Genomic DNA, 27,360 nt, shown 5'->3' on the forward strand with positions numbered 1-27,360 from the left:
GTCATCTATTTTTTTCAGAGTTATTATTGCTCTGCATTTCCTTGGAGAAAACATCTTTAACTTTGAGCTGCAACAGGAGTTAGATTTTAAGAAACATGTTTTTGGAATAGATGTCAGAGGTCTTAAAAACAATGCTGGGAAACTATTCATTCCCAGTGGTGTTCGTGGCTCAAATGGGACATTCAGCAGTAACAAAAAAATTTACAGGATATAATGGTAGCAGCAATGTAAGGCCATCCAAAAGCAGACCTTTCCATACTGCTTTACTGCTACAACTTTTAAAAAAAAACAATAAAATGAAGGCTTCAACATAATCATCAGCTCTTTTAAAACCAAAAAATAGTTACTTAGCTACCTTACCTGTCAATACACACAAAATTATATCTATTTCCAACCAGAGCAAATACCTACGAGCACACACTTAGGAGTTACATTCTAAAAATGCATTTACATCAAACAATTCTAGGACTATAGTCCAGTGCGATATATACAGACCTACACTGTTCACTTTACAAATCCCAGGAGAAGTGTACCTTGTTGTCAAAGCAAATGTTAAGCTAATTGTTCCAGGCATTCAGGTTTGTCAATCCTTTGGAGGTGGAAGGCAAGAAGATGGGTCAGCGGAAGCAAGGTTGGTTAAGAGTAGGGAAAGCAATATAACTGCATATATTACAACAGAAATTAGGTGCATATGTTTAAATGATAATGAAAGACTGAATTCATTTGTTTTGGTTCTGCAAGCACAGTCCAATAATGTACAAACTTTGCAATCATGATTCACACCTCTCAAATGAGGCAGTTTCCACTTTTTAGCAACATGAAAAATGACAGTAGAATTGCTTTGTACTCACCTTACTGAAGATCACAAAAAAAAATATGAATGACTTTTATTAGTAGTCTGGACCTGTTCCAAAGTGATTGAAAATGACTGACATTTTTGCTCCCCAGTATTAATAAAACGTTCTTTTAATTCCAGGTTTGGACGAAAGCTACACACCTGAAGAATGTGCATGTCTTTTCATATTATCATGTTGAATGATCTACCACAGCTTCTGGCATATTCTGTATCCAGAAGAGAATGGTGGCAGCCTTGCACCATAACTCCAGAGCATTGTTAAGTCAGTACAACAAAAAGTGCTGAAGCAGTATTTTGCATTTCTTTTTGAAAACTGAAGTAAAGCTTATTTAAAGGCTTCAAGGAGTGTAGTTCCATACTTCAGATAGTGGAGAACTCTATTTAAAAGTATATATTTTAGGAGAACTTTAGATGAGCGGAGGTTTTCAAATAAACAAATAACTGCATGGCCAATGAACAGTAGTGAGGATGAGAAATTTGACCCACCCCTGATTCATTTGAGACTATAACAGAATATAATCAAAAACATGATTTAAACATCAAGTAGAATTCAATACTCTCCCAGCGTAACACTGGGTAGGAGAATGTGCAGTGAAGATTGCAACATCTTCCCAACTCCCTGCAATTTAGTGCAGGTGGGAAGGGTCAAGGATGGCCTTCCTGCTTGAAGGCAAATTGAGGCCCTCAAGGGACCATTGAAAGGCAAGTGTGCCTGTGACCTATTTAGGGTTGGGGTTCTCTCATTCTGTGCTCCAGCAGATCCACCAGGGAGAAGGAAGGGTTTTGCAGAATGTCACACCTCTGTCCTTCACAACAAATCCCTCTGCTTAACCCTTCTGAAGGCTTGACATGCCCCCGTGATTTATCTATCCCTAACCCCACCACGCCATTTTGCCAGGGCGTTCTAGATAGGATTGTTGTTGGTGGGCCTCCTTCTGTAAGGTGAAATCAGATCTATTCCTCAACCGTCTTTTAGAAGACATTGGTTCATTGCTAGCCTTCACCTATTTCACTAATTATTGCTGAAGGACAATTTGCGCATGCCAAAGAGTCAGTGCATTGGAAGAAGCACTGCAAAACCGAAATAATTTCTCCCAATACCCAATGCCTCACTGACAGAGAAACATTCTCATTCAACAGCAGTCATTAGCATCTCCATAAGCAGTAACATCAGGAAACAGGTTTCATTGTCGAAGGCATCAATCGATTATGTGACAATACAGAAACACAGGAACATGCATCTGCCATTCTATGTGACTGTGGCTCATCTGCATTCTAACTCCCATACCCCTTATTCTGGGATTGGTTAGGTCAGTTGCCCCAAGCGGGGAGGCAGTGGCCTAGTGGTATTATCATTGAGCTGTTAATCCAGAGACTCAGGTAATGTTCTGGGACCCAGGTTCGAATGACGTCATGGCAGATGGGTGGAATTTAAATTCAATAGAAATCTGAAATTAAGCTTCTAAATGATGATCACAAATCCATTGCCAATTATTGGAAAAACCCATCTGGTTCACATCTTTTAGGGAAGTAACTGCCATCCTTACCTGGTCTGACCTACAAGTGACTTCATGTGGTTGACTCTATACTGCCCTCTGCCCAACAAATGCTGGCCCAGCCAGCCACGTCCTCATCCCATGAATGGACAAAGAAAAAAAAGTTCCAAGGAAATGACAAATTACCAGTGACAAAAGCTGCCAAAAAGCACATGCTCAGGATGAAGCATCAGCAGTAAACAAGCCATCTAAAAACATCAAATTTAAAATTCAAGGCTGTTCAGGGCACGTACAACAATAACAATCACCTGATAAGTTTTGATCTGTAGTGCATCTGACTATTACAGATTCCTGTGGAGCCCAAGTTCATCTGATGCTACAGATGTCGATGTGATCATCATCTTCATTGCAACACAAAGAACAATGCAGGTGTCTGACCATGGCTGAAGGTCCTCATGCAGTACATATTTCTGCTGGGATACGTGCCATCTTAATAAGGTTCTGTTCTAATCTGTGCTGCCTGTGTTTTCTTTATAGAGATGGAGAGGCAATTTCTGGTGACATGCATCTTCCTTAAATGCTGCATCGAACTTTGCATCAAAAGGGTACACAAAGGTGTACCTCGAGGAGAGATGATCTCTGGTTTCAGCAGCTCTGGATGGGCATGCATATGCAGTTATGAGACACAATATGCCCCAGCAGTCTCCCTTCAAAGAAACAAATCCAAACACCTCACTCAACCATGAACCCATTGAAAAAATAAGTCAATAATTCCCCAAATAAAAGCAAAATATTGATGGAGGGATTAAAGACCAGGGAGATACAGTCATAGAGTCATACACTACAGAAACAGATCCTTTGGTCCAACCAGCTCACACCAACCACATTCCCAAGCTAAACTAGTCCCACTTGCCTGTGTTTTGCCCATATCCCTCTAAATCTTTCCTATTCAGGTACCTACCCAAATGTCTTTTAAATGTTGTAACAGTACTTGCATCTACCATTTCCTCTGGCAGTACATCCAAGTTGCCCCTCAGGTCCCTTTTAAATCTTTCTCCTCTCACCTAAAAATATGCCCTTTAATTTTGAACTCCCCCATCTCTGCTGGAGGTCTGAAATAAAAACAGAAAATATTGGCATAACTCAACAGATCCAGCAGCATCTGTACAAAAATAAAGCTAATATTTCCAGTCCAGTAGGACTCTTCTTTGGAACACAGATGCTGCAAAACCTGCTGAGTTTCTACAACACCTAATGCCAATAACCCTTATTTGCTGTAATTGCTGCTCAAAGATGCAAAATTCAGGTTAAAAAAAATTCTCTCGGTCATAATACTACCGGCAACAGCAGAAATATTGTACTTTATATGTCAATATTAGAATGTAATACTTGAACATTTGGAACTGCAGAAGCTACTGCCTGTCACTGAATTATGAAATGGGTAAGGAACAAATGTACGCATTTGATAATCTGTCAATACTGACAATGACCAGCAGAAATAGTTGCTGCCCAAAAACAGGATGTCCTGAACAGGGCATGGAATTTTAGGGCCTATGTTACCATGAAAGGATGCAAAGAAATGTTAATCAATCGCTTTATCACATAGATATTATGACCATGGAAGTATAATTCACAAAAATGTGTAAAAACAGAATCACATTTGATTTGAGGAAACGGAGCCCAAATTTTACATTGAAAAATTCAATGCATGTTACTTTATGGAAATAGACTGCTCTCCTTACACTTTTGCTTTAAACTTGAGTTATTAATTTGCTTACCAGAAAATGATGAATGTGAATATTATATTGAGATCCCTTGAGCTTCAGACATTTAGATGCCAAAACTGCTTAGGAAAAATGTATTGAACCATTTAAAATTCTTATAGTTCTGCAAAGACAGGACGAACATTTAAAACATTTGAGAAGAAAAAGCTATTCTAGTTACGTCAAGCTCCAGCACTTTCTAAAAGATTTTAGATTGGCACTTTCCATACACATAAATACAACTTAGTTAATTTAAACAAAAACAATCAGCCTTTAAGTATTGAGGAAAATTGTGTTCATCTGGAAACTGAAGCAAAAAATAGGGAACGATCACATGATAGGGGCATTCTACAGGCCTTCAAATGAAGAGATGAAGGAACATACCTGCAAGGCAATCAAGGCCAACATGCAACTACTGTTGACTAGCACTTATCACCTTTTAGGTTTAAGACATTCATTCATAATTCCACCTCGTATACCATGAACCACTTATAAGCTATATACATAGAACAATAAGGGCCTGATAGGATGCAGCCTGAGATATTAAAAGAAATATCTACAATGATACTGTATACATTGGCAGTAATTGTTCAAAAATATTTAAATTCTGGAAAAGATGCAGATGACTGGAAAACTGCCAAAGTATCATCTTTATTTTGAAAAGGAAGGAGACAATAAATAGGTAGCTATAGGCCATTAGCTTAACATCAGTTACTGGGAAAATTTAAGAGTTTGTTGTAAAGGATGTAATACAGAGCATTTAGAAATGCATGTTATGATTAAGTAGAATCAGCATGACTTCACAAAAGGGAAATCATGGCCTGACAAATTTATTAGAATTCTTTGATGAGGTAACAAGTGGGACAGATAAAGGGGAGACAGTGGATATAATATATTTGGATTTTGAGAAGGCTTTTGATAAGAAACCACATGTTAGGCTACTTAATAAGATAAGAACCCAGTGTGTTGGAAGTTGTATATCAGCACTGATAGAGAACTGGCTGATTAATAAAGGCAGAGTTGGAATAAGATGGGGGCATTTTGAGAATGGCAAACTGTATTTAGTGGAGTGCCACACGGATCAGTGCCGTGGCCACAATTATTTACAAAATATATCGATGATTTACATGAGCAAAGACAGTGTACAATAACCAAGTTTGCAGATGACACAAAAATAGGAGGGATGGCAAATTACAAGGATGACACAGTGTCTGCAGAGGGATATAGACAGGTTAAGCAACTGGGCAAAAACTTGGCATGTGGGATACAATATTGGCAAATGAGGTTATGCATTTTGGCAGGCTAAATAGAGGAGCTAAATATTATTTAAATGAAGAAAGCCACAAAACTGGGGATTTGCGAGTCCTAGCGCATGAATCACAAAAAGCTGGCATCCAAATTCAGCGGGCAATAGAAAACACAAATAAACATTGGCCTTTATTTCAAAGGGAATGGAGTATAAAAAAGGGAGGTTTTGCTAAAACTATGCAAAGCACTAGTCAGACCACAGCTGGAATACTGTGAACAGTCCTGTGGCCTCATCTATGGAAAAATATAAAGGAAAGATCACTCAGTTGATCCCAGGGATCCTCTTGTGAGGAGAGATTGGAGTTTAGAAGAACGAGAAGCAACCTTATTGAAACATACAAGGTTCTCAGGGGGTTTGACAGGGTAGATGTAGGAAGATTATTTCCCCTGTGGGAGAGTTCACGGCCAGAGGACATGATTTCAGAATAAGGAGTCACCCATGTAAGACAGGTGTGGAGGAATTTCTTCTCTCAGAGGAAAGTGAATCTGTAGCATTCCTTATTGTAGAGGGCTGTTGAAGTTGGGTCATTAAGTATATTCAAGGCTGACAGACAAATTTTTAATCACTAAGGAATCAAGGGTTACAGTGGAAAGGCAGGAAAGTGGAGTTAAGGATGAGCAAATCAGTCATGATCTCACTGAATGGTGGAGCAGCCACACTGAGCTGAATGGCCTACTTCTGCTCCTATATCTCGATGATCTTATGATCTTGTGCAAAAGGCAATATTGTGCTCGTCTCGAATTTGAAATTTCTGTTGGAATTTCCCGAAGATCTGGCAGGATTAGATTGATGACCAAATTGTGTGTAAATATGTCCTTAATATATGCACTAAAGAGCACATCCAGAGATTTGGAATTAATAGGATTTGTGTATTCCAACATTTTCTTCACAGTCCATCCAGGAAAAGGCTCTCCACATGCCACCACCCTCAAATTACCAGCAGCAGGACTTGACAGAGTAGATGTGGAAAGGTTGCTTTCCCTTTGGGAGAGTCCAGGACCAGTGGGCACCATCTCAGAATAAGGGATGTCCATTTAAAACAGATGAGGAGGAATTTCTTCTGTCAAAGGATAATGAATCTGTAGAATTCTTTATTGCAGAAGGCCCACCATTTACGTCTATTTCTGAAGTTCCTGATCAGCTCAAATCTGAAATTCACTTCCACATTCAAGCCCTCACCGTCACCCTCAGTAAAATATACACACTCTTTGGTTTTCCATGCCCATATGTCCATTCAGTTTGATGTCAGAGGCCAGCACTTTAGGGCAGACAGATGTTCCATTCTAAAAAGGTCCCGAAAGAAACTAGCAGGTGAGACAGGGCATGGTCTTTCCAGGTAATCAACACAGTCACTGCACTTCTGGCAAAACTATGGCCAAATACAGGCAAATGGGACCAGCTCAATTTGGGAAAACTGGTCGGCATGGACAAGTTGAACTGAAGGGTCTGTTTCCACGCTGTATGACTCTACAACTTTATGCTAGGCAGCTGTTAAGGACTGAAGTCTTAAATAGTCTCTTTGGAACCATTTATTCCAAAAAGGAAATGAAATAGATTAATGCACAGCCAAAACTACATCAGATCAAAGGCTTATTACTAAAATCCCATAGAAGTATGTATACTTATGAAGTCAATAAGAAAAGTGAGTATACACTGACAAGACATTATTTAAAAAAAACAACTCTGAAGTATGAAATACACTTACAAACCAAAGCTTATTATAAATCTGAGTTTTAGTTTATAAAAACCATTAAATAATGGGTGTAGCTAATGCTTTATAATTATTTCAACATATGGTAATAATTGAAGTATGTAAAGTTCCTTGACATTTGACTGAAAAGAAGAATTTGAGGAGGAGTGGGAGAAGGTATCGGTTATGAATTTGGTGTATATGGAATACACAGTTGGGAAGTACCATTCTTACTGACGACAGAAGTGGCATTCTGTAATCTGGGATAATTTTTCTTAGAAGTACAGTCACAGTAAAATGGATGCCTTGTGTGTTCACAAAGCATTACAAATGTAGTTGCTCACATTACTAACATGCTGAACACAAACTAAATTGGTAGATAGCAAAAAAACACAGCAACAGGGAGAGTAAAAACTCTTCCGCAAACTCTCAAAATCACAGTCATTAGGTAAAGACAGCAAGTTTCCATTATTTAAGTTGTGTTAAATATCTAAATATTACTATAGTCATGAAATTTCTTCAGTATTATCATAGCATTAGACAGGCTGCATATTTTGCAGTTTCAGTGTTCTGGGTAAAAAAACGTTAAAGTCACCATAGTCTCACCAGACTATAGGTCTGGTCTCTCATTGGAAAGTGGCGACTGGTGGTGGTTTAACCTGAGGGTTACCACACCTCAGGTGAGGGCAGAGGTTGAGAAGGAGAATCCTTCATGGTAACCTCAGCCAGTGCAGGAACTGAACCCACACTACTGAAGTCACCTTGCACTGCAAGCTAGTCTTCCAGCCAACTGAACTCATTTCCCAGGAATCAAACTGGAGTACATTTGGTTCATGACAAAAAGGTCAAGGATTAAATCCAGGAGATGCAAATATAAAACATGCAGTGTACTGATCAGATTCAATGACCTTCTTAGCCCATTGCAAGGCGCTACATTCATTTACATTACAAAGGAACCTTTCATGTCCCTTATTATGGATGATACATTAAATCAAGAATTAACTTGCCTGATAATACGTACACAAAAAAAAGCAACACCACAATTCAATGATCAGCAGAGTTCTATCCATGTTCCATTCGTGACATTCCAGTCTCAATGTGACTAAACTAGATTAAGAAATCACTCATACCTTTTGTAGACGTTTACATAATTGCTTATATTTTCCTATAAAGTAACTGTATGCTGGTGTAATTTATTGTTTGGAAAGCACTTTGGAATATTTAAAAGGTTATAATTGTGACTATGTTCTTACTTTCATTAAAGTGAAAAGTCACACTAGATTTTGACCATCCTGTTGTACTAAACATATTAATCTTCTCAATTGTACTGTGTGGTCACATGGGCAAATAATTCATTAGGTTCAAAAGTCAGAAGTTGGTTTGGATGCTTTGTGTACTCTGATTCTACATCTCTCCAAAATATTCCACGCCCACCCACTCAAGAGGAAGGATACATTTATATTATCTGCTCTAAAGGATATCTTTATTTGAACTGTTCAGGGCAATTGGAGAAAAAAAATCTAACAAATATACACAAATAAAAGGAGCCTAGCATCACAACTCCTGGTGCAATTATCCTCTCCTTGGAGGTGGCAAGTAAGGGGACAATGATGGCAAATAAGTGGGAGAGATGGTCCTAGAAAGATTCTGACCTCTTCTTGCCAACTTAGCAATTAATTGCTGGGTGAGAAGGTCCCTGATGATTCTCTTGACCCACCACATTTAAAGGTTCTTCAGTGGATAATTAATTGCCACTGAAGGGCTTCACTCACCACTGGTCCTTCTCAGTGGCTGGGAAACTTGTCAGGTTTGTTGGAGAACTTCATTCAGCTTCAAAAAAAGACAGATAGGGGACAACAGCTGCTGAAGTTCATCCCACGGTCATTACCTCCAACTCCCCGACAGTCCTCTCCCCACAACCATGAACCCATGAGACCAGAAAGAAAAGCGCTTAGCTTCTTGTGTCGGCCCCTAAACTCTAGGCTTCCAGTGATAATCTCTAGGATCTTGAAGTTGCTGGTCTCCGATTGTCCAACAGCTTCTGGTGAGGCAGGGTTTCAGTATCAAGGTTAGTGATTCACTGAGAAGCTCGCCAGTTAGCTAATAGCTATTTGAAGCTTGATCTGATGAGCTTTCTCACTGATCAGTGTGGAAAGCCAGTCGCCTGTGAAGATGCCTGCCACAGTACTTCAAGCGTGAATCACTCTGCCTACCTGATCAAACCTAGTTCCTGTTGACTTATTCCCAAGTGCTCTGGTCCTGGGTACACAGTTGCACTGTCTTCATCAGGCAAACAGAAATTATACTGGTCTAGATTGGTTTGGAGACAAGAGTGATGCTCGGTTTCCACGTGTTGGACATCTAGTTGATAAAGTCTGAAATGCTTCTGCTTAATCATAATTAGCTGAAAAAAGTTGGTTTAGTGAATCATATATTATACAATTACTTATGCTGTAAAATACAAAGAAAAATCAGGAATGTGAAATATTTGAACACACAAGCTCATTGCCCCAGTACATGAATTCTCCCAACACTATTAAAAAACACCCTTTTAAAGTAACCCATAATGATCTCTTTTGGTTGAGTATCACAAATGAAGTAGATTTTGGAGAAAATTTCTTCAGTATAGTTTTACAGATTTCCACTTGTGCTCAAAAGATCCTGCTTTGAAGTAATCATCTTGGTTTACGACATTTGACTAATCAATCTGATCTTACACACACACACACACCTCATGAGATATGTCCCTTTCCGATAACGCAGTCTGATGAGAATCAATTTAGCCTTAGTTCATTATTTTTAATAACTTGGTATTTTATCATAACTCTGACTTTGCCTCTTTTTATAAAGGAAATAAAAGGAAATTAGGGTAATTCTTTGGTAGTTAGATTAACTCCTCAGCACCACATGTTGAAGAAGTTAACATTTTTGGAAAATGTACTGAGGAGATTCACTGGAAAGACTAGAGAAGCTGGGATTAAATAAATGAGGGGGGTTGGGAAACAAAGGAGCCATATTTAAAAGGGTAAGTGACACAAGGTTCAGTGTGGAAACCAAAATAAGTTTTATTTATGCAAAATGTTAAATGTCCATACAAAGATAATATTCTAACATTAAAAATCAAATGCCTGTGAACTGCACTTGCATATACTATTGTACGTTGCTGTCAGTCAGGTTAACAAACAGCTTTGTTTTTACTGGCTGTGATGCATGGGCATCAACACAACTGTACTCTTAGGTTTATCTGTTATTAATAGGATGCTGTTTTCTAAAGTGCAGGATGATGGATAAAATGTTGATGCTCCAAATGCAAGTTACAGTTTCCAGTAAAAATAAATAAGCACAGGAGCATTGCTAAGCCATGCACCAACAAATCACAAAATATGAACTTCACAAATCATTTTGTGTAGAAATAATGGGTAATAAAAGAACGCATTAAGTGAAAGACACAAGATGAAACAGAAGTTTCATTTAGTAACTATCTTTTCAGGAATCTTTCATATTTTGCACATGAATAAACAATGATACCAGCTGCTACATTTGTCAAATACAAATTAAAAACAGCAACACAAATCAGGAGCATATCCTTGATTGAGCAGCAAAACAGATCACTGAGACTAGGCTTATAAATTATGCTCCTAGTCAATGGATCATCTTTTGCATTCATTAGGTTTTCAGTGTTTCAAAGATTTTCGGAATGCAAAGCAGTGACAGAAACTCTGACTTTCCATTGGAAGGAGCAGATCCGAGAAACAGGAGTTGAAACAAATCACATCCTTCTCTACCAGAAGATGTGGCACTACTCCCCGCTAGCTTTTTGTGACGACTAAGGGGAATAACAGAAAAAATAGAGAGGAGAGGAGAAAAGGAGATTAGCAAAGAGAAGCTAGTTATACTAGGAAACAAGCAGGTGGTGTTGTTAGCTTTGGTGACAATACTCCATAATTTCAAAAATCAAATATCTTTAACCAATCTCGTGATCAGATTTAGAGACATAGAAATCTATAGCACCAAAAAAGGGCCATTGGTCCATCATATCTGCATTGGTCAAAAACAACTACCTAACTATTCTAATCCCATTTTCCAGTACTTGGCCCGATGTGTTGTGTGCCTTGGCATCACAAGTGCACATCCAAATACTTGTTAAATGTTATGAGGATTTCTGCCTCTACCATCCTTACAGGCAGTGAGTTCCAGATTCCCACCACCTTTTGGGTGAACATATTTTTCCCTCACATTCACTCCAAACCTGTCCCTTACCTTAAATCTACACCCCTGGTCATTTACACCTCCTACAAGGGAAAAGGTTCCTTCCTGTCTATCTTATCTATACCCCTCACTTTAATACATCTCAAAACACATAGAACATAGAACATTACAGCGCAGTACAGGCCCTTCGGCCCTCGATGTTGCGCCGACCTGTGAAACCAATCTGAAGCCCATCTAACCTAAACTATTCCATTATCATCCATATGTTTATCCAATGACCATTTAAATGCCCTTAAAGTGGGCGAGTCTACTATTTTTGCAGGCAGGGCATTCCACGCCCTTACTACTCTGAGTAAAGAACCTACCCTGACATCTGTCCTATATCTATCAGCCCTCAATTTAAAGCTATGTCCCCTCGTGCTAGCCATCACCATCCGAGGAAAAAGGCTCCCACTGTCCACCCTATCTAATCCTCTGATCATTTTGTATGTCTCTATCAAGTCACCTCTTAATCTTCTTCTCTCTAACGAAAACAGCCTCAAGACCCTCAGCCTTTCCTCATAAGACCTTCCCTCCATACCAGGCAACATCCTGGTAAATCTCCTCTGCACCCTTTCCAATGCTTCCACATCCTTCCTATAATGCCGTGACCAGAACTGTACGCAATACTCCAAGTGCGGCTGCACCAGAGTTTTGTACAGCTGCAACATGACCTCATGGCTCCGAAACTCAATCCCTCTACCAATAAAACCTAGCATACTGTACGCCTTCTTAACAACGCTACCAACCTGGGTGGCAACTTTCAATGATCTATGCACATGGACACCGAGATCTTTCTGCTCATCCACACTACCAAGAATCTTACCATTAGCCCAGTACTGTATTCCTGTTACTCCTTCCAAAGTGAATCACCTCACACTTTTACGCATTAAACTCCATTTGCCACCTCTCAGCCCAGCTCTGCAGCTTATCTATGTCCCTCTGTAACCTGCAACATCCTTCTGCACTATCCACAACTCCACCAACTTTGGTGTCGTCTGCAAATTTACTAACCCATCCTTCTACGCCCTCATCCAGGTCATTTATAAAAATGACAAACAGCAGTGGCCCCAAAGCAGATCCTTGAGGTACACCACTAGTAACTGAACTCCAGGATGAACATTTCCCATCAACCACCACCCTGTCTTCCACCACATCCCCTCTCAATCTCCTTTGCTCTAAGGAAAATAATCTGTCTATCCAATTTCTCTTCATAAATGAAATTCTCCAGCCCATGCAATATCCTGTGAATCTCTTCTACGCCCGTTCCAGTGCTATCACATCCCTCCTATAATGTGGATTCCAGAACTGCACACAATATCATAGCTGTGGTTTAACTAATGGTTTATACACTTACAAAATAACCTCACTGCTCTTAAATTACTTATGATGAATAAAGGCAGTACAACATATGCCCTTTTAACCACATTATCTACTTGCCCTGATAGCTTGAGGGGCTGGGTTACACGTATACTGAGGTCCCACTGATCCTCGCTGTTCCCTGGGTCCTACCATTCATCATGTACTCCCTTTTTCTTGTTTGTCTTGACCAAGTGCATCACCTTACATTTATGAGGATTGAATTCCATTTGCTACTGATCAGCCCATCTTTATGGTATTGTTGTCCAGGACTATCCTCCTCATTATTTACCACCACACCAATTTTTCAATCATCTGCGAACTCACTGATTAACCACCTACCTTCAATTCTAGTTCATTTAAATAAACCACAACTGCAAGGGCCCCAACACTGACCCCATTGCACCCCATTGGACACAGACTTCCAGTCGGCTTCCACACACTTCCAGCAAATTGTGGATCCAATTACCTAAATTTCCATGGATATCATTGGTTCCTACCTTTACAGGACCCTATCAAAAACCTTGCTGAAGTCCAAAACACTGCCATCATCCACACACCTGTCACCTCTTCAAAACATCTAAATCAAGTTGGTCAGATGTGACCTTCCCTTGACAAAACTATGATGACTATTCCTCATTAATCCCTGCCTCTCCAGATGCAGATTGATTCCGTTCCCCAGAATGGTTTCCGTTAGTTTCGCACCACTGAGGTTAGACTGAATGGTCTGCAGTTTCATGGTTTATCCCTTGATCCTTTCTTGAATATAGTGTCCACACAGACTGTCCTCCATTTCTTCAGCACTTTCCGCGATCAGAGAGGAATTGAAATATTTTGCAAGCACCCCGCTATTTACTCCCTTGCCTCGCTCAACAACTTGGGTTACATTTCATCTGGCCCTACTTTCAACCCCACCAGACCCTCAGAACTTCTCTCTGTCAATGCTAATTTCTTTAAATAATCACAGACCTTCTCCCCGATTTCCATACCCATATCGTCTCTCTCGGTGAGCATCACCCAAAATACCCATTTAGAACCCTACCTACATCCTCTGACTCCATGCACGAATTACCACTGTGGTCCTTAAAGTGCCCTATTCTTTCTCTAATTATCCTCTTACCCTTAACGTACCTGTATAACAATCTAGGATTTTCTTTATTTTGCCCCCCAGTATCCTTTCATATCCCTTTTTAACACTGCTAAGCTCCCCTTAAAGTTTGTTCTGTATACCTCTAGATCTTCTGCTGTTTTGTATCTTCCAAATGCCTCCACTTTTCTCTTAATCCAATGCAGTTTATCCTTTGATATTCAGAGTTCACAGGATTTTATGGCCCCACCCTTTTTCTTTATTGGAACATGTTGACTGTGTTCTCTCCAAATTTTCTTCTTGAATGCATCCCACTGTTCCAAGACAGATTTTCCTGAAAGTATCTGCTCCCAGTCAACTCTTGTCAAATCATATCTAATCTTATTAAAATCAGCCTTTCCTCACTTGAGAACTTTGATTGCTGTCTACAAAATGCTCTTCCACTGATACTTAACCACTTATCCAGCTATGTTACTGAAAATTAAGTCCAAGACTTTACTCTCGAGTTAGAGAATGTACAGCAATAAAAATGAAACTGCAGAAGTCCACTGAAGAGTTATAGTTCAAGTATCCCAGATATGGATATAGTCAGCCAGTCCTAGAGTCCAAATGAAATGCTGTATGTGGATCCCACCTTAAGTGATGAGCAGTACAATCAAATAATTATTACCACTTGCATGGCCTGAAAATGATGTCCTACTAGAAATTCATATTCCTGTATGTAATGAGATCAAAAAGCTAACAATCACATTAATTGAATAGTTAAATCAATTGTCCATTTGAAAATTATGTAAAGCAGCTTTGCTCAAGCACACATTAAAAATAGAAAACTGATCTCATCATTCTGCAGTATGTTTGAGCTCAGGAAAGCTTTTATGGAACATGCAGAATTGTCCAATGATATTCTGGGGACAGTGCCCACTATTGCAGTCTCTGTCCATCTCAAATGCTCCAAAGTTGTTTACAGCTACTGCAATAAAGGCATGCAAAGTTTAGGAGAACTGATCCCAGCAATGAAAATCTTTCTAATGAAACAATTAAAATGAAGTTTCATTGAAATGAATTTTTCTCACTCACGTTCGTTGTTACTTACTTGTAAAGCTGCAAACATCATCATTTCCTCCTCTGTGCATTCAATTTCTTCCAGAAGAATACACCATTTAGCTTGTTCAAAAAGTTGGTTGATTCTCACTGCATCATACTGAAATGTGGAAATGTTTAGAATTACCACAACTTCGTAGAAACATTCTTATAATAAAGACGGTTACTGCAGATTTTGTTAAGATAAATGCTCAATTAGTAGTTTAACAGCATTTCAATTAGAAACCATTGTAGTTATTACATTGTAATACGCAGCGCAACCATAAAAATATTGATTGTAATTATATTAAAATGTTGTCCTATAATTTCAAAGATCTATACTTTAAATAAACTGGGGTTACACAATAACAGAAATGAGTTGTAACAGACCAAACACCTTAGTTATAATAGTTAAGTGTTGAACAGTAAAGTAAATAAAATATAATCTGCATATTGATACATAGCTCAAATATGGAGTAGCAATCAAACAAGTTGCTACACATGTTTCAGAGCTTTCAACATAAACACTGCAAAATAATTTGGCACAAGCTAGTGATAATTGGTTTTACAATGATACAGAAAAATAAACTTTGCTACATCATTGCAAAATTTAGAAAACATTTCACGAAGAAAAACGCTCTTTCAAAATGGTGTGTCTCTTTGTAAACTCCTACCTTTGGGTTTAAATCAAAGAAACTGTAATATTTGAATCGAAGCATTAAAACATCATTGTCTTTAACATCTTGCTCCATCAGGGACCTTGATGAATCTAGCCATCTAAAAGAACACATGTAAAAAAGTTAAAAATAAAACGTACAAGACTAAACTTCATACTTAAAATTGCATTTAAAAGAAAGACACAAAAATATATCTCAAGTTACCCTTTATTCATTTTTGCCTTATCAAGTAGAGACTGTGGTTTGAAAAGTTGTGCCAAAATATCTGGAGAGGTGATTGGCTGGCTCACCGCAAGAACACTAGGATTGCCTTCTGACAGAGGACTGTCACCGAACCAAGCTGAGGTTGGGGAAAGTGGACTACCATCTCTTGAATCATATGTTGGTGTCATTGTTTTGCTATATAACCCGGGGCTTGAGTAAATGCTTCCTGAAGGAGAAAGATTGAAAGAAATAAAGTTTTATGGTTAATGTCAGTTCGGGTATTAGTAAAGTGCACAACTGCAGAATCAATAACATTAATCTTTATGTAACTGTTTTACTTTGTTTTCCATAACATGAAGCACCTATAGTTATGTATTGTACAGCAATACATTTAACCATGAAGTTTGATAAATTGAAAGCTTACCTTTTGATGGACCAATATAAAGAACATCAGAGCCTACAGAAGAGGAAAACAGGAAATGAGAAGGGTAGGAAGAGCACAGAACAAGCAAGGCATAGCAGAGTGAACAGGCAGAGCAAAGTGAGTAAGCAAGCAGAGCAAAATAACATGCAAGAGCTTAGCCAGTGATAAGGACAATTATACAAATTAACTTAACGGTACTATGGATTTATCATGTCTCCTTTATATAGAGCTTTCTTCATTGTCAACACCAGTGAAACAGTTAATGAGTCTTCAGACGTCAAAGATAACAACACTGGCTCGAGGAAGTGCACATTGAAATCTCATAACAGTGAAACAAAACATAATGAATTTAACAAATGAACATGGCTTATTCCATAAAAATCTGTGACTAATACAGTGCTATAACTAAATCACTACTAGTGCACTCGACCCTGTATACCTCAGAGGCAGTAATCCTCATCGACTCTTATACCTGACGTTGGTATACCTTAATTGATCAGTAAGGTCTTTGTTGTGTGTATGACCATCATGCTCCCAAAGAGGGGAAAATCTTTTAAGATTCCTTTGTTCCTATTTAAGAAGTTTCCCACTCATTAATCTGAATTTTTGATATTACGATTCATCTTTGCAGTAGAAGCAATGGTACCAGAGCTGACAAAAGACCACAGACATGAAATATCAATTCTTTTCAAAGATGCTGTCAGAACTATCTCGTGTTTCCAGCAAATGCACTTTGCTTTGGTGTTGTTCTGATGCATGTGCTACAGTGTGGTCCCCACCAGGTTAATTCTTATTGAAGAATTTCAATAATGTAGTTATTTGTGCGATTACCTTCATTGCAAATTGTCTGTTGAGCATCTGAGATTCTTAGCCCTTTAGGATCACCCTTGCTTTCACATGAACCATCTTCAATGACACTCCCATCACTCCAAGGTTAATGGGGATAGATTCTGACCCAATTTCTTGAAGTCATTAGGGGGAGTATATCAGTAATCTGGTGAGACCACTTTGGTCAGCAAGATGGGAAGGCAGATAGTATGTTTATTGTAGTAGTAATAATGATGATAACAACAACAACAACAATAATAATAATAAATGTCTGAGTAACATAGTTATTAAGTCAATTTTTCATACAAAATCTTGTACTTTTGTAGAGGTTATGGGAACCAGTTTAATAACTCTATCAGCATTTTCCTTTCACACTACAGTAATCCTGCATCAGGGTTTCTACTGCAGTTCTTTTGCCATAGCTCAACAGCAACACCTTTGATGGGCTCATCTTTGACCAATGGTTGCACTGCATGCAAAACTTTTATTCTAATACACTCTTCAACAAATCCTGTACACTAATTAATTAGAATGCTGCACTTTGAGTGCATTTTATCATTACAGAGGATTACCAGTACCAGCTTAAAATTTGATTTCTTCAGACAAAAAGTTCATTCATTATCTTTAGTCAAAGTAGAACATTGCACATTTGCTTAAATAGATATAGAACTTTGATTACCAGTGCCAGTACGCCAGCTAAAATTTCAAATAATGAAAAGAACAAAAGTTGTTTTTTTTTAAAACGGTAAAAGTAAAAAGCCTGTCTTTGTTCAACTAAGTAGTCTAGAGTTGTAATATCAGTACATGAATGGTTAAAGCATCTTTGTGTAATTCCTCAATTCTAGTAGGAGGTATTAACTCCATCAAAAAACAAAACAATATCACACGAAGGTTGTGTCCAAATTCTGATCTCTTAACCAGAAGTTTCAATTTAACCTTGAATGCTTAGAAATTCTCAACAACAATTGCTGTGCAGAAAGCCCAAGTTGTGCTACAGCACCTCCTAAATTGGTCTAATTTCCCTCACCAAAAACTGATAATCAATCAAGTTGTCATTGCAGCAACTACATTATTCCTAGGAAATGATCTTCTGTAGATCTTGAACTCTAAGCAAAAGATACACTCTTTCAATTCTGGCCTTGGAAGCACCCCAACTTTAACTGCCTCACCACTGACAACTATGTTCCTTTTATAAAGCTTTGGTCATTGAACCATAAAAGGGTAACGACTGCAATGCTAACAACTTGTGTACATCGTTGATGCCAGATTTCATGGAAGTGCAGTCTGCACATGGAAATTTCTAGAGATGTCCTGTTTAAGTCTCTCTTGTACAGTGTAAACAGTTATTAAAAACTGCTTTCACCAATATGGTTGCTAACTCCTTTCTATGAAGAATACCCAGATATCAACACCAATGTTATTACAATCATCTCCCTTTATATCTCCTCCTATTACTTGATGTCAGTGTTTCTGTGAAGTGCTTGGGCCGTTTTGCTTTGAAGCTTATAAAAAAATGCAAATTATACAACATTGACATTTACCAACTTCAAATGAAACAGTGCAACTGTGGCGCTCAGGCAAGCAATTTACATAATATAACACATCAAAACGAGCAATTTATGTGGGCATTTCAGAAGAGCTCCTCCAGGACACACGGGAGTTTAAGTGCTAAATAAAAACTGAAAGAACTGTGGATGCTGTAAATCAGAGACAAAAACAGAAGTTGCTGAAAAAGCTCAGCAGGTCTGGCAGCATCTGTGACGAAACATCAGAGTTAATGTATTGGTGACCCTTCCTCAGAACTCAATGGGAGAACAATTAGACAAGCTTATTTTGCCTTTGTTGACGTTAATTTAAGTCAGGATAAAAATTAAAATGATTACTTCTCTTTAAATCTTTCAAAGGCATATCTACTGCAGCAAAAATGCCAGAATTTGTCAGGAATCAGAAGTCCTAATCATGAACCCAGCATTCCTCACTTTCACAGGTCGGGACTGTGGCTGGGCAATGGTTCACACAGGTGCAGTTCCTGGTAACTGGTTGTTTCCATGCAAACAAGATTTTGGAATTCCTGGAGTATGGAACCCAGAGTGCAGAAATTAGGCCAGGACAGAGCAAGTATTTCTTCTGGATAGTCAGCCAGATACTCCTTTAGACAGCTGGGGTATCCCAACAGATACAGTCAGAGGACACTTGCAGGGATCTTTTAGTTAGGTGTCCATTATCCTTGGTGGGCGAAGAATCTGTGTATCAGGAGCCCTTTGGGACAAATAACTGAGATTTATATACACATGTGCATAAATCCTTTGAAACTGACAAACGTGTCAACAGGTGTTAGCAAGAAGTGTCTAGAAGTCCCAAATGTAGAGGTAGTCATTGATCAGAAATTGAACTGGGCCATCTATATAAATACTCTGGTTACAGCGGCTAGGGCTTTTGCAGCAAGTAATTCACTTCCTGATTCCTTGAAAGCTGTCAACCATCAGTACAATTCGCGAGTGTGATGGAATACTCTCCACAGACCTGGATGAGTGCAGCTTGAACAACACTCAAGAAACTTTACACCATTCAGGACAAAGCAGCCCACTCAACAGACATCTCATTTAACTTTCAACATTCACTCCCTCCACCATAAATGCACAGTGGCAACAACTTACCAAGATATGATCTTCTAAATCCATGGCCTCTGCCAGTTAGAAGGACAAGGAAGGACATGGAAACATCACCAGCTACAACAGCCTCTCCAAGTCACTCATCACCCTGACTTGGAACAATATTAGTGGTCCTTCACTGGCACGGAGTAAAAATCTTGGAGCTCTCTCCTTAACCACACCATGGATGCTGTTAAACCAAGGACTGCAGCAATTCTAGAGGGCAGCTCACCATCACCTTTTCAAGGGTAATTAGGGATGGACAATAAATGCTGGCCTAGCCAGTCTTGCCCAAGTCAGAAAAAGGAATTAAAAAAATCCACAAGAGAAAAAATATGGGCCTCTTACTTAAATTTCTATAATGCATCCTGTGCCATTGAGAAAAGTGCTGTTGTTCATCAATTTTTTTGAAAAAGAGTGAGCTGAGGAAGGAAGTTTTGAAGTTAAGGGATATTTTTGCTTAAATCTTAGAACACAGAACAGTACAGCACAGTACAGGCCCTTCGGCCCACGATGTTGTGCCGAACTTTTACCCGAAACCTAAAGTCTATCTAACCTCCACTGCAACCTTATACTATCATCCATATGCCTATCTAATAGCCGCTTAAATGCCCCTAATGAGGCCGACTCCACTACCCTCTCCGGCAATGCATTCCAGGCCCCTACCACTCTCTGAGTAAAGAACCTACCTTTGACGTCTCCCCGATATCTACTTCCTTTCACTTTAAAACTATGTCCCCTCGTAAAAGCTACCTCCACCCTAGGAAAAAGTCTCTGGCTGTCTACTCTATCTATACCTTTGATCATTTTGTACACCTCTATCAAGTCACCTCTCATCCTTCGTCGTTCTAAAGAGAAAAGCCCTAGCTCTCTCAACCTTTCCTCGTAAGACCTTCCCTCCATTCCAGGCAACATCGTGGTAAATCTCCTTTGCACCTTTTCCAATGCTTCCACATCTTTCCCGTAATGAGGTGACCAGAACTGGACACAATACTCCAGATGTGGCCGAACCAGGCTTTTGTATAGCTGGAGCATAACTTCACGGCTCTTGAACGCAATCCCTCTATTAATGAAAGCTAACACACCATACGCCTTCTTAACAACTCTATCCACCTGGGTGGCAGCTTTCAGGGAACTGTGAACATGAACCCCAAGATCCCTCTGCTCCTGCACACTGCCAAGAATCTTTCCGTTAACCGAATCTTTACTTTTAAATTTAGCATGCTTCCCCAGGCAGACGTTCTCTCCAAAACACATCAGGGAAATGAACACTCTTCTGGGGTTTTCCTGCCAAATGGCACAGCTCCCACACTGACCAAAAGCCTGATATTTTAACAGTGGCTTTTAAAGGTTGGGATTGTGGAGCCAGGACTTCTGACTTGGGGCCACAAGATCTGATGAAAAGGTTGATTGACTAGAAGGACTATATAAATAAAATTAAATTCTATTTTATATTTTGGATAGAGTTCCCAGTGCTAAACTTTAACTTGAAGCCAAAAAATTACCCCATCCAGTTACCATTCATCTTTCTCCACAGACTCTCTTGCAACTTATTTTGTAATTAATTACATAATTGTGTGCAAATTATCTCCAATTTCCTCTTCCCCCTTTCCTAACTTAAACAACAATGGTGACTGGAGACAGACATCTTTGCACAGCTGGGGAAGTGAGCATAACATAGTTTTCTAGCTTTGGCATGTTGCCTATTAAAAAAAAGAATAAACACTCATTATCTTCCTTCTCCCTAACTTCAAATCCTGACTTCATTGTGAGAAATGAAAACTGACTTTATTTGAATATTCAAAAATAATCCTAAAGATATTCCCACACCTGCATGCTAACAAACATGGTTTAGAATTCAAAAGATTCAAGCCTGCCCTTCATCTGTGTTTAGAGTACATGGCGAATTTGTTCACACCTTACTCTATCTGCAGTTTTTGTGCAACAAACTCACTGTTAAATACCCCCAACTTCAGATTGGTTCTGTTGTTTGAATAAGAAGCAATACTATTGAACTGTTTATATCATTGGCTGCAACATGATTACATATATTTTTTTTAAAAATTTCCTGCAAGACCTGTAAGGAAATTCAAGTGTCTTTGTTAAGCAAACATCAGTTGACTGAAAATTTAAACAGGTGACATTAATATAAGATAAATGACAGAAATGGAGCTTTTGAAAATTACATTCAGAAATAAATCACAAGGCTTTTATTATCACTGACTTTTATGACTTAGACAGAACACCCAAACACAGCAGTAAATTTGAATATTTAGGGCATCCAAGGTCATAATTATGAATCAGGAAGGAAGTTAACCCATCTGGATTGTTTCATCCCAGGTCATCTTATTTAAGAAAATCAAGCATGGATTGGAATCATGCTTTAACAAACAACTTGAGATTTTAGATGCAGCAAAGGGAAAGAGCTGATGTGGTGTACACATACATTCAAAGGCCCAGAAGGCATTCTAAAGAAGAGTCATATTATAGGTTTATCAGAAAATTGAGTTCCATGGAGTATAACAGTGGTGACATGGATATGAAGTCAGTCAAGTGACAGGAAACAAAGTAGTAGTAAATGAATGTTTATCAGACGGTACAAAGATTAACAGTGGGTTCTCCGGAGGTCATTAATATAGATAAAGAAAATCCATAGTCTTAGTAACGACCTTGACTTGGGTGTACAGAGCACAATTCAAAATTTTAGATGAGCTGCAAGGATCTTGAACTGGATAGGGACAGACTTCAAGAGACACAGTCAGGATGATGGATTAGGCAGAAGGCTGCAAAATCTAAATGCAAAGAAACGTACAGTGATAAATTTTGATTGAAAGCACCACAAAATAAAAGGAGCACTGGTGCAGACAGACCTGGAGGTGTATGTGCACAAATTATTGAAGGTAGCAGGGCAGTTCAACAAAGTGGTTAATAAGACATAATAGATCCTGGGCTTGATTAGAGACTTGGGATCGAACTTTTATCAAGGCAGAATAACGAGTCAGGCCGGCTCCTCATGATGCAGTCTCAGTTCCAGCTTGCAATGCTAATCTATGGTTTTTTTGTTTCTATTCGTTTCTGGGATGTGGACGACGTTGGCTGGCCAGCATTTCTTGTCCATCCCTAGTTGCCCTTGAGAAGGTGGTGGTGAACTGCCTTCTTGAAGCGCTGCAGTACTCTTGCTGTGGGGTTGAGCCACAATACTATTAGGGAGGGAATTCCAGGATTTTGACCTAGTGACAGCGAAGGAACAGCGATATATTTCCAAGTCAGGATGGTGGGTGGCTCGGAGGGGAACTTGGAGATAGTGGTGTTGCCATATGTCTGATGCCCTTGTCCTTCTAGATGGAAGTGGTTGTGGGTTTGGAAGATGCTGTCTGAGGATCTTCAGTGAATTTCTGCAGTGCATCTTGTAGATAGTATACACTGCTGCTACCGAGTATTGGTGGTGGAGGGAGTGAATGCTTATGGATGTAGTGCCAATCAAGCGGGCTGCTTTGTCCTGGATGGTGTCAATCTTCTTGAGTGTTGTTGGGGCTGCTCATCCAGGCAAATGGGGAGTATTTCATCACACTCTTGTCTTGCGTCTTGTAGACGGTGGACAGGCTTTGAGCTTCTGGCCTGCTCTTGTAGCCATTCTGTTATTGTGGTGAGTCCAGTTGAGTTTCTAGTCAATGATAACACCCAGGATGTTGATAGTGGGGGATTCAGTGATGGTAACACCATTGAATGTCAAGGGGTGGTGGTTAAATAGTCTCTTATTGGTGATGGTCATAGCCTGGCATTTGTGTGGCGCAAATGTCACTTGCCACTTGTCAGCCCAAGCCTGAATACTGTCCAGATCTTGTTGAATTTGAACATGGACTGCTTCAGTATCTGAGGAGTCACGAATAGTGCTGAACATTGCGCAATCATTGGCGAACATCCCCACTTGTGACCTTACGACGGAGGGAAGGTTATTGAAGAAGCAGCTGAAGATGGTTGGGTCAAGGACACTACTCTGAGGAACTCCTGCAGAGATGTCCTGGGGCGGAAATGATTGACCTCCAACAACCATGACCATCTTCCTATGTGTCAGGTATGACTCCAACCACAGGAGATTTTGCCCCCTGGTATCCATTGATTCCAGTTTTGCTAGGGCTCCTTGATGCCACACTTGGTCAAATGCAGCCTTGATGTCAAGGGCTATCACTCTCACCTCACCTCTCGAATTCAGCTCCTTTATCCATGTTTGAACTAAGGCTGTAATGAGGTTAGGAGATGAGTGGCCCTGGCGGAACCCAAACCGGGCGTCACTGAGCAGGTTATTTCTGAGCAGCATCTGCTCAATAGCACTGCTGATGACACCTTCCATCACTTTACTAGTGATTGAGAGTAGACTGATGGGATGGTAACTGGCAGGGTTGGATTTGTCCTGCTTTTTGTGTACATGACATACTTGGGCAATTTTCCACATTGTTGGGTAAGTACCAGTGTTGTAACTACTGGAACAGCTTGGCTAGGGGAGTGGCAAGTTCTGGAGCACAATGTTGTCACAACCCATAGCCTTTGCAGTATCCAGTGAATCCAACCATTCTTGATATCACGTGGAGTGAATGGAATTGGCTGAAGACTGGTATCTGCAATGCTGGGGACCACTGGAGGAGGCCGAAGTGGATCATCCACTCAACGCTTCCGGCTGAAGACTGCTGCAAATGCTTCAGCCTTATCTTTTGCACTGATGTGCTGTGCTCTTCCATCATTGAGGATGGGGATATTTGTGGAGCCTCCTCCTCCAGTGAGTTGTTTAATTATCCACCACCATTCACAACTGGATGCGGCAAGACTGTAGAATTTAGATCTGATCTGTTGGTTGTGGGATCACTTAGCTGTCCATCACTTGCTGCTTTTGCTGTTTGGCGTGCATGCAGTCCCATTTGGTGGCTTCACCAGGTTGATACCTCATCTTCAGTTATGCCTGGTGCTGCTCCTGGCATGCCCTCCTGCACTCTCCATTGAACCAGGGTTGATCCCCTGGCTTGATGGTAATGGTTGAGTGGGAAATATGCCGGGCCATGAGGTTACAGATTGTTCTGGAGTACAATTCTGCTGCTGTCGATGGCCCACAGCACCTCATGGATGCCCAGTCTTGAGTTGTTAGATTTGTGCAAAGTCTGTCCATTTAGCACGGTGATAGTGCCACACAACACGATGGAAGTTATTCTCAATGTGAAGGCGGGACTTCGTCTCCACAAGGACTGTACAACGGTCACTCTTACCGATACCATCATGGACAGATGCAACTGCAGCTGGCAGATTGGTAAGAATGAGGTCGAGTATGTTTTTCCCTCTTGTTGGTTCCCTCACCACCTGCCACAGACCCAGTCTAGCAGCTATGTCCTTTAGGACCGACCAGCTCGATCAGTAGTACTGCTGCCGAGCTACTCTTGGTGGTGGACACTGAAATCCCCCACCCAGAGTACATTTTGTGCCCTTGCCAGTTTCAGCGCTTCCTCTAAGTGTTGTTCAACATTGAGGTGTGCTGATTCATCAGCTGAGGGAGGATGGTACGTGGTAACCAGCAGGAGGTTTCCTTGCCCATGTTTAACCTGAAGCCACGAGACTTCATGGGGTCTGGAGTCAATGTTGAAGACTCCTAGAGCAACACCCTCCCAAATGTATACCACTGTGCCGCCCCCTCTGCTGGGTCTGTCCGGCCAGTGAGACAAGACATATCCAGGGATGGTGATGGTGGTGTCTGGGACATTGTCTGTAAGGTATGATTCTGACAGCATGACTATGTCAGGCTGTTGCTTAACTATTCTGTGAGACAGCTCTCCCAATTTTGGCACTTACCCCCAGATGTTAGTGAGGAGGACTTCACAAGGTCGACAGGGCTGTTTCTGCTGTTGTCTTTTCCGATGCCTAGGTTGATGCCAGGTGAGCCGTCCAGTTTCATTTCTTTGAGACTTTGTAGTGATTGGTACAACTGAGTAGATTGTTAGGCCATTTCAGAGGATAATTGAGAGTCAACCACATAGCTGTGGGTTTGGAATCACACGTAGGCCAGATCAGGTGAGGGTGGCAGATTTCCTTCCCTAAGGGATATTAGTGGCTTTTTTAAAAAAAATTATTGAATTCAAATTCCACCCTCTGCCGTGGTGGGATAAGAACTCTGCTCCCCAGAACATCAGCTGGGTTTCTGGATTAATAGTCTAGCGATAATACCAAGAAGCCATTACCTATGCTACGATGGTAGGGTACCCGATTTTATGGTGCCTGAAGGGCTGATCTGAAGTTGGATTGCCACCTCCCAAAGCAGGAAAAGATGGAGGATATAACATGTAAATTTTATTGGACTGTCTCTTTTCAGTGGGATGCCAGCTCAGTTCAGTATATGCGTTGGACACCCATGACCTCATCTAATCCCTTGCCTATCGAAACAAACACTCATGGTTACCAATCCTGTATCTACTATGGTCAGATCTTATAAGCCCTGCAAAAACACTGGCAAGTCTTTGAGATGCTTATGAAATTTCTTGCTGCGTTCCTCCCCTTACCATTTGTCTCCCACTCACAGATTCTCCCGCTTGCTTGCGGTTTCTGTTTTCTGAACCATTATTGCAAGTGACAGCTTGAGTAAGAGCCAGTGGGAGGAAAAGATGTGGGCTGCGATGTGGAGGTTTGGGAGACAAATGGAGAATGAGGATTAATGAGCAGTCTGCAGGAATGAAAAGTAAGGGGTACAGTGAATACCACTGCTTCAGGCATTAGATAAGCCTGTAGCTATTATCTGCATTGCTTCTATTACTTCAATGCCTTGACGATCGGAATGGAGCACTGATTATACGATGTGACTGGGGCAGTTTTGTTTTAAAAAAACAGTTGTTCGTGGGAGGTGGGCATCGCTGGCTGGGCAAGCAATTATTCCACATCCCTAATTTCCTGGAGAAGGTGCTTTCTTGAAATGCTACCATCCTTGGGAGGTAGGGACACCTATGTTGCTGTTGTTAGGAAGAGAGTTCCAGGATTTTGAGACAATGACAGTGAAGGAAAGTTGATATTGTTCTAAGTCAGGAAGGTATGTGGCTTGAGGGAAATTTGCAGATAGTGGCCACTTCTACGTGACTGCTACCTTTGTCCTTCCAGGTAGTACAGATCGCAGGTTTGGAAGCTACTGACGAAGGAACCTTGGTAAGTTACTGTACTGCATCTCCTAGATGGTACACATTGCTGCTAGGGTGTATTTGTGGTAAAAGGGAGCAACTGCTGAAGGTGATGTACGAAGATATCAACCAAATGGACTTTGTCCTCAAAGTATCTATCAAAGGAGGCAATGATCAAACTTTGTTATAAAGTTTGGCTGTGCATGTCAGCATCCCACTAGCTTTAAGTGTTCTGTAATGGTTGGAGAAATTTAGTATCATGTACATATTTGTCTCTTTTAACTTTGTCTTTTATCATTTCAACACCAATCCAGATATTGTCTGCAGTACAATATTTCTTCCAACACACTTGCTTAATTTTCCATAATCTATCATTTTGTTGCCCACAGAGGGACATTTTTCAATACACTCTGGAACTTCCAACCTGTCTTTTCCAATTCCACTGTCCCTCCTCATTAGACATTAGCTGCTATATTACTATTTCTTGCAGTTTTGGTCCCCACGACATCCAATAAACTTCCACAAATTGGAGACCTATTTTTGTTT

General features: G+C 40.1%; 1 protein-coding gene across 5 annotated transcripts in view; it reads right to left on the minus strand.

The window, feature by feature from the left end:
* Window positions 1–27,360, minus strand: part of fermt2 (FERM domain containing kindlin 2) — a 134,709-nt gene that overhangs the window by 30,680 nt on the left and 76,669 nt on the right. For 3 of the 5 annotated variants that reach the window (XM_020513071.2, XM_020513069.2, XM_020513070.2), the window contains exons 5-8: window positions 16,194–16,226; window positions 15,770–15,995; window positions 15,563–15,665; window positions 14,902–15,009 (exon numbers count right to left, since the gene is read on the minus strand). In XM_020513071.2, the coding sequence (XP_020368660.1) occupies window positions 14,902–15,009; window positions 15,563–15,665; window positions 15,770–15,995; window positions 16,194–16,226 (470 nt within the window). The remainder of the gene's footprint in view (window positions 1–14,901; window positions 15,010–15,562; window positions 15,666–15,769; window positions 15,996–16,193; window positions 16,227–27,360) is intronic. The other 2 variants (XM_020513073.2, XM_020513072.2) reach the window with 1 other exon arrangement.

The sequence above is a fragment of the Rhincodon typus genome, chromosome 8, assembly GCF_021869965.1.
Source record: "Rhincodon typus isolate 14 chromosome 8, sRhiTyp1.1, whole genome shotgun sequence".
Classification (NCBI taxonomy): domain Eukaryota; kingdom Metazoa; phylum Chordata; class Chondrichthyes; order Orectolobiformes; family Rhincodontidae; genus Rhincodon; species Rhincodon typus.